The following is an 8,668-nucleotide window of genomic DNA, read 5'->3' on the forward strand; positions in this document are numbered from 1 at the left end:
CAGAGCCCTTTCCCTCAGCCCAGAGGCCCGGCCCGGGTTTGTACGCAGAACTCTGCCAGGACCCTTCGGTGGTGAGGGCAGCGGCGTTGGATGGTTCAGTTCTCTGGGACCCAGCTGGAGGCCCTCCATCTGGAGCCTTTGAGGCGGAGGGGAACCTGGTCCCCCAGGAATCAGCCACGCCCGTCGGCAGCCCTGGGGAAGTCTCCAAGGCCCTCTGTGCCTCCTGGCCACTGCTTTCCCCGGTGGCTTTGGGCTCTGTGACCGCAGACTTGTCCATTCCCCTGGCGGCCGGGGTGGTCCTGGGCTCACCCACGCCAATTTGCTTCTCGAACGTGCCACCATTTCGAAGCGGGACAGCATTCTTGCGATCTAGGTGTTCCATGGCTTCCTGGACCCATTTCTCCTTTGGATCAGCACAGAAGATTTTGTTCTGTTTGGTCCTCAAGCTACAAGGAAGGAAGACAGGGACCCAGTGATGCCCAGATGCCATGTGGGGTAGGGGCACTGTGCAAACACGCTGCGGGTAAACAGACCCGGCCAGAAATCCTGCCCCCAGCGCTTATCAGCTGCGAGCTGTGAACTGACTAGACTGGGCAGCTTGACTTCTGGAACTTCCGTGTCCTCGCCTCAGAAATAGAGATAGCATACCTACCTTCTGCAGGGTGACCAACCTCCCCGGGACAGAGGGGGTCCTCAGAAAACTGGGACAAGTCGGTCACCCTACTTCTGTGTTATTGTAAAAAAAAAAAAAAAAATGAAAATGATAAAAGCACCTGGCTCAGAGTGGGAGACTCAGGGGACCAATGTGAATGATAATATCATTACCATTAAGGCAGGGGGGCTCTGGGCTGTGAGTCTTCTGACTGGGGGAGCCACCAACTGGTGTTGCCTGCTGTCAGGTGTGTGGCTGGTGAGCTCTGGGGGGGGGCTCCTCTCTCTGGAAGGAGCTGATTTAAATGTCCTCTTCCTCCTCTCCCTCTGGACCTCTACCTCGAGTCTTAGCGTGCATTCTCAGCCTGAAGCACACTTAGTGACCTACAGCCACATCTGTGGTGGTCCTGCTGCGACCCCAAGCACCGTCCAAATCTTGAGCTTCCTCTAGCTGGCTCACTGCCGAGCACACGGCTCAGAGCTGACTGGGACTCACGCTCCATGCCACTGTGCTAGGAGGTATTTCGCCTGTTTCAACCTTACACCCATCCTGAGAGGCGGCTACCACGCTCATCCCCATTTGACAGATGAGAAAACCGAGGCTCAGAGAGGTAACGTGAATGTGCGTAGCTCCAGGTCACTGGGAAGCCAGAGGAGTGCAGGTAGCAAGCATGAGCTTGCAGGCCCCCACAAGTGAGGTGCTGCCCGGGGCCACAGTCCCCTCCCTGGGGCTTCCCACTTCCTCTTTACCTAGAAAACAGAAGCAAATATGTGGGGGAGCCTGGGGGAAGCAAGCCTGAGCCGGCGAGCAGAGAGGCCAAGCAGCAGCCCCTCTTGGTAACCGTGCTGTCAGTGGAGTGAAGAACATGACCGACTTCCCTTAGCTGAGCCTAGACTTAGAGAGCCCGCTAGCCATTTCCTGACGGCAGGCCTGAAGGTCAGTCTGTGGAAAGGCCTTGGGGCTGGGCTGGACCCAAGAGGGACCCCAGGAGAGCAAGAAGCCCAGATAGTCAAGGGTCCCGACAGTTGGGATGGGTCGGGGTGGGGGGGCAGTTAGCTCAAGTTGGCCCCTGCTCCAGATCTCACTGGCATCCTGTTTCCTCAGCTGTCAAGTGCAGATTATAATCTCTGCCTTTCCCACTGCAGCGGCTTTTGGGCACCCTGCCAAGCTGCTTATTTACAGCTGCTTTTCGTCCTCCAAACTACCCATTTTATAGATAAGGAAGCTAAAGCCCAGAGGGTAGGGAGTGTGAGCAGGGCCGCACAACCTGTAAGTGGTGAAGTGCCACAATCCTGATTGGCACCACATCCGTTAGAGCCTGTGCTTCGAGACCACAGTGCTTTACCTCCCCAGCAGGTTCAAGGGCTGCCTCAAGCACCACCCCCTCGTAGCTGTCCCAGGCCAAAGGCCTTTCAGGAAGCTGCTCCCAGCTTATATCTTGGGACACAGATATCGAGGTCATCGAGGAGCCAGGGGGCCAGGAAGAGCATTCGCTGAGGCCCTTGGCAGGAGCCCAGGTTGAGGAGGAAGGATGTGGACAGGGATTAGTAGAGGCCAGGAGCCCAGTACCTACATGATGGCACGTTTGCCGCAGGATTCTTGATTTCGTTGGTAGTGGACTAGAAAAGTCACAGGGATCTCCGAGGTCATCTTGCTGCAGGTGACGTTGCATTTCTTCACACCGAGGTGCTGTCCTGAGCCCACAGAGGCCCCCAGTCAGCAGGACTGTCCAAGGGCATCTGGCTTCCCACTCCCAGGCCAGCTTGTGCCAGCCACACCATCCGAGACACAGCCGATGCCCTGCACACCCTGCTCTTCAAGGCCCTTGACCCTGGCCCCCTGGCCCTTGTCAAACCTCTCTATGCCTCAGTTTCCCTACCTGTATAATAGGCACAGTGATAGTTTCTACCTCATTGGGATGTTATGGAAATTAATGAAGAAGCTCTTACTGCCTGGCACGTCGTAAGGGTTTATTTTCAAAATCAAGTTGCTTGGGTGACTGGGTGGCTCAGTCGGTTAAGCATCCAACTCTTGGTTTTGGCTCAGGTCATGATCTCGCAGTTTGCGAGTTCAAGCCCCGCATCTAGCTCTGCACCGACAGTGCGGAGCTTGCTTGGAATTCTCTCTCTCTGCCCCTTCCCTGCATGCTCTCTCTCTCTCAAAATAAATAAATAAAAACTTTTTAAAAAGCTACAAAAAATTTTTTAAATAAAATTAAGTCGCTGTAGTTGGTCAGTGTACAGAAGGGGAGATAAATCAGAGAGTGACAGGGACCTGCCTGAAGTCACACAGCCAGCAAGTGATGGGACAGGGTCTCCTGGGAGGCCAGGCTCTGATCCCTTCTTGGCCCATGGGTCTACATCCCCCCCTTTTCCCCCAGTAAGTCACCAGCTCAACAATCTCACCCAACTCTCCGCCCCCCCACATATACACCCCACTCCTCCCTCTCCAGCCGATCCGTATTTGTGTATTTCCATGCCCTTTGAGACACACACCCAGACCTCTGTCCACCACATCTCACGGGCCCACCCCATGACACATACACACACACCAACCAACAAAATGGCACAGACATTACCCCCACACACACAAAAACACATAAAGGTGTACATATGATGGAGCACATGTAACATAACGAATTTTAAATGTGTAAGTGCAACTGCCTTCTCAGGAAGCGAGGAGTTGGGTCTGCTGAGTAGGGAATCCTTCGTTCTGCCATTAAGGGGAGTGTGGGGCAGTTGCTAAGGGGAATCGAGGGGACCATTTGGAGCCCCCTGGGTGAGACAGGGGAGCAGGAGTAAGGAGGAGGGGTAGGAAATGGGGGCTGTGCATGGAGTGTGAGCACAGTGGATGGCTAATGGCCTGCTGATGGCATGAGCCAGAGAGAAACCCCAGGACAGGGTGAGGGTGACTTGACAGGCAGCTGAGGGACCAAACATTTTATGTAAACATTTGCAAAGCTGTTTGCATTGCTTATCCTTTCCTCCTTCCTCCTTGCCCTGAAATCTCTGCAAAATTTATTCTGCTTGGTGTCTTCTCAAGAAGGGTATGTGAAAAATAAGGAAGGGACTGAGTTTTGGAGCTGAGTCAAGGTCATATGCAGCAGAAGCAAGACCCCAGAAGGTTTTTGCCAAATTCTAGCGGCCAGGACTTCCAGGGCAGTGGAGTCCAGAGAAGTGAATGGTCTCCAGCCCAGCAGAACCAGGAAGGGCCCAGCTGATCCTTACTCACGCACAAGTATTGACACAGACATAGATGTGCAAACAGGCTCCCTGATACAGGTGCATGCACACACACGCACATGCACCCCTTCTAGAATGTGCCGCCTCCTCTCCCATCACTGCCCCGTGGTCTCAGCCCACCCCCACTGTGGAAGGGCAGGTCAGGGTCTGCAGGGCTGCGCGAGCCTGGGCCATCAAGGGGCCGCACTAGCAGCTCCCGAGGTGGGCAGGGAGCACTCCGGCGGCCGGTCCCTAAGCCACAGGCTGTCCTTTCTCTCTGAGGGACCAGGATGTGAAAGTTACTTTGCTGCTATCACCTTTGAAATGATTCAGCTGCATCCTCCCCAGGCCCTGTTGAATAGAGCCAGGAAGGCCATTCCCTGGATTGGTCTCATAGGTGCCCTCTCAGAGCCCCCCAAAACAGTGCTCCTTGGTGACCTGGAGCCAGGGGGAGGCTGCCTGCAGGCAGGAGGGATATGCTGTGTGAATCTGCTCCCTTGACTCTAGGTCCCAGGCCACTGCTCACCTCTGAGGCTTTAAAGAGCCACAAAGTCAGCCTGTCCCCAAAGTCTCCACTCCCCTGCCACAATGCCTAAATGCCATTGGCCAGGTTCTGTTCTTGGTTTTGCCTGGGGAAGGGCTGTATAACTAACCTAAGGGGGCTTTTCTTCTAGGAACTGAAATTTTCTTTTCTGTCATTGGGGATGATGCTTCCAACCAGCCAGCCATTTACTGTCATATGAGCTTCAAGAAGGCAGGGACCTTCTTGGTCTTGGTGTCACAGTGCTTCCCGGCACAAAGTGGATATTCAGTAAATATTCATTGAATGAAATGAAGTCTTAATCTACGGATCCTTCTGCCTACCTCCCCATCTGCCTGCCCAGCCATCTTATCCCTCCATTTCCTGATTCAGCCAACACTTAAGCGAATTACTTTTGAGTATCTACAAAGGCCCAGGCCCTCTTGTTCTTAACCCTGAGCCCTTTCTCCCATCGGTGCCGGTGCTGAGCTTAGAGAGAGTATCTCAATCCCAATAAACACTATTAGCTCGCAGCGTTTTCTCAGTCAAATGCCAATTTTCCCTCTTGCCAGGCCCTGTGCTGGGTGCTGTGAGGCACAGTGAGTTGGAGGCCCATCTCTGCCCTCAGAACATCGCAGCCTGAAGGGCAGCCAAGGCACCCCCACAAGGAATCATAACTTCTGTGTCTGGACCCTGTGCTTAGCACGGGCTCATCTGCTCTGATTAGTTCCCAGCATCCCTGCAAAGGGAGTTCTTCCCCGCAGAAGCTGATAACCAGAGAGGTTAAATGACTTGCCCAAGGCCACACGGCTGCTTAGTGGCAGATTTTGTTTTCCTCCCAGCCTCCGGACATCCTGCTGTTCTAAACAGCCTTAAATATCAGGTGGAAACACCATGTTCCAGAATATACCCCCAAATGTGCTGAGATTTGCATGAAGGAGAGACTACTTCCCACTACAAGTAATCAAGGGAGGCTTCTTGGAGGAGGTGCCCTATAGGCTGGACCTCAGGGACTGCTAAGAGGCTTACGGGCAGGAGAAGACAAGAATGTTGTGGGTCTGTGGGTGAGGTGACAGAGGCAGAGCTTGAGCCATTGCTCAGGTGAGTGTCCTGGACAAGTCCCCTAGGCTGTCTGAGCCTCAGTTCCCTTACCCGTAAAAGGGACGTGATACTATCTGCTTCACAGGGTGGATGTGAGAATAAAGATTTTTAAATATCTGGACCCTTAGAGTAGGGTTTACTCAACAGCAACACCATTGGCATTTGGGACCAGATAATTCTTTGTTGCAGGAACTGTCTGGTGCGCTGTAGGATTGTTAGCATCATCCCTGGGGAGAATTCTGAGCATCCCCAACCAGAAATGTCGGGAGGTTTGTAATAACAAAAATGTCTTCAGAAATTCCCAAATGCCCCCTGGGGGGGCCAAATCACCCGTTGAGTACCACTGCTTTACAGGGATGCCCACAGAGATCTTCCCTTGTCTCCCTCAATGGCTTCTTCTCTGGGGGCCTCTCCTGACGCCTACTTAAAATTTCAACACCTCCCTCCCTCGCAAGCCCCCCTCTATATTCTTTTAAATCACAGCATCTTGGGGTGCCTGGGTGGCTCCGTCGGTTAAGCGTCCGACTCGATTTCGGCTCAGGTCATGGCTCTTGAGTTTGAGCCCCAAGTAGGGCTCTGTGCTGGCAGTGCAAAGGCACTCTCTCTCTCCCTCTCTCTCTGCCCCTCCCCCACTCGCTCTGTCTCGCAATAAATATTTAAAATTTTTTTAATATAAATAAATCACAGCATGTTTTTCTTTCTAACAGACCAGATCGTTGACTGATTTATTTACTGTGTCATCTGTCTTCTCCGGTGTGCGTTCAGGGGACTGGGATCTTTGGGAGTTTTATTCACCGATGTGGCCCTGGCACTTAACAACAGTGCCTGGCACCCAGTTGGTGCCCATCAAATTCCTGTTCAATGAATGAACAAAACTCACAAGAAGGTACTTTGTGACACATGAAATTTTAACCCACAAAGAAATGGAAGAATTTTTATTTAAATTCGACAGGGGCCTGGATCTCATGCTCTGAATTTATTCTCCCCTGCCTTCCCCATCCACCTCCACAGCTAATCAGGGGGCAGATTACGGCAGTTTAAAACAGGTTTTTTTCTTCCCTCTTTCTTGTCAGGGCTTGAGTAGGAGTGAATGCGTCAGTGCTCGGGGAGAAAATTCTCTCCTCTGACTTGTATCTGCAGGTTTGTTATATAAAGCAGAGGAGCCTCCCCGCTGCCACAGCCCCGCAAACCCACATTTGGGGACTGACGCATCTGCCCTGCACCAGCCAGAGCTGCAGCCACAAAGCACCCAGCCCCCCCGCCTCGGGGTGTCTCTGGCTTCTGGACCAAGCCTCACACCCTGCAGTCTTGAGGGGACTCCCAGGGGGTCTCTCAGAGCCATAAACCTCAGTGTGGGTGAAGACCTCCAAGGTGAGTCTAGCCGGATGCCAGGAGGAGGAGGTGAAATTGAGGCTCAGAAAGGTTGAAACAGTGTATCTTCCAGCAAAGTCAGTGACCAAGATTAGGGCAGAAATAAACAGAGTATCCAGGGTTCCCCCACCCCAAACCTGACCTGGGATCCCCTCTTCATCTTACCATAAGAACCCTTCACTCCTACGCCCACGGCCCGGCTTAGTATAAGTATATCCTCCTCCCGCTTCCAAAATGCTTTCCTAGGCTTTGGAGCCTCACCGCACAGGAGGCAATAGGTATATTCAAAGGTGTAGTAGGTGGGACAAAGGAAGGCAAGACCCCACTCAGGGTCACGGCTATGGCAAAGCAACTTCCATTTGACTCCCTGTCTTCTAGTGCTCACTACCTCCAAACACCTTGGGCTTTAGGGTTCAAGCCCAGGAAGCAGGCAGCCAGTAGCACTCGGCCTCTGATACATCCCTCCCACCTGCTCCCTGGTCTGCCGCTGGTTTTCCCCACACAGGAGGACTCGAAAAGCAGTTTGCTCCTTGGAGGTGTCTGGGAAGCTCGAGACTGTTTTCATTCTCCCAGACTTGCTGTGTGTCCCAAGGCAGGCTCCTAGCCTCTCTGAGCCTCAACCTGCCAGGTGGTCTGGCTCAGACAGTTCTCGGAGGCCATGTGGCCCACAGAGGTGGTAAGCTTGTAGCCACACTGTCTCCTGCCCTACTTGCTGACTGTGCATCCTCGGGCCAGTTTCTAAACCTCTCTGGACCTTCACTTGAATCATGTCAGTGGGATGTATACATCATGCCCTACCATGTCCTAGGTTCCAGAAAGCAAGTATTTGGAGGTGAAGGCATTTTCTAAGCTACGCTTGGAGGAGGAGGATCGCATCATGGTTGAGATACGGGCACAGGGATCGGGACTACAGACCAGAGCAACAGCAACAAGCCCAATCCATGATCTGCAATGACCTTGACTGAACTCCACTGGTCCTGGGCCCCCTACTCAAAATCAGGGCAGGAGAGAACCCTAACCATGGCCTGGGCCGGGGCCAGGGCTGAGACTCAGGAGTCAGAGCTGCCAGTGACCCATTGACCCCTGACGGGAAGACCCGGCCCACTGTCAGCCAGAGCTGCCCACCCAGATGCCCAGCAGGGACCTCCTCAGGGCCCCTTTGTGCCCGGCACCCTTTTGCTATCCACACCACCTCTTTGCACTGCTAACCATTAGCTACCTTGCTCACTGGGCCAGGCAGGCAGTGCAGTCTCTGAGCCTGGAAGCCTTTCTAGGGAGAGGGGCAGCCCTGAATCTGGGGTCAGGGAGGAACCCAGCCCCCTCCATCACACCTTTTGGAAGGAGCCGCTATGGACCTTACCCAGGTCGGGGCTGGCCCCCCACCCCCATGTCAGGCCTGAAGGGCACAAGTGGGGCTGGATGGAGTCCCCCCCACACTCACCAGCTAGCAGCATGGTCAGATGGCAGAGGGCGGCCAAGCGGAGCAGCCACGAGAGAGGTGGCGGAGCCATGGCTGAGGGCTGGCGGAGGTCCGGGCGGGGGTCCAGGCAGAGGTCCAGGCAGGGCCGGGGTCTGAGCTCAGTGCTGTTCCCTCGCCGCCTGAGCTCTGTCGCTTTCTGTGATGGCTTTTTATAATGGGGCTTGCTTGCTGCCTCTGCCTCCGCCTCCAGCCCCCGCAGGCAGGATGGGAGGGGAGAGGAAGGGAGCCTGTGTGCAGCAGGCAGCAGGCGCTGGATTCCTCAGGACGTTGCCAAGGAACGGAATTGGCTCAGCTCTGGCCTGCAGCAGGGGGGGTGGGGGGGG

The 8,668-nt window shown here is 54.2% G+C and overlaps 1 protein-coding gene across 1 annotated transcript in view; it reads right to left on the reverse strand.

The window, feature by feature from the left end:
- The window catches only part of CX3CL1 (C-X3-C motif chemokine ligand 1), an 11,375-nt gene extending 2,899 nt beyond the window's left edge, over window positions 1-8,476 (reverse strand). The window contains exons 1-3 of the mRNA XM_077751277.1: window positions 8,307-8,476; window positions 2,226-2,346; window positions 1-446 (exon numbers count right to left, since the gene is read on the reverse strand). Of these exons, the coding sequence (XP_077607403.1) occupies window positions 1-446; window positions 2,226-2,346; window positions 8,307-8,376 (637 nt within the window). The 5' untranslated portion in view covers window positions 8,377-8,476. The remainder of the gene's footprint in view (window positions 447-2,225; window positions 2,347-8,306) is intronic.
- Window positions 8,477-8,668: the final 192 nt, after the last annotated feature.

The sequence above is a fragment of the Crocuta crocuta genome, unplaced genomic scaffold (assembly GCF_008692635.1).
Source record: "Crocuta crocuta isolate KB4526 unplaced genomic scaffold, BGI_CrCroc_1.0 scaffold124, whole genome shotgun sequence".
NCBI lineage: Eukaryota > Metazoa > Chordata > Mammalia > Carnivora > Hyaenidae > Crocuta > Crocuta crocuta.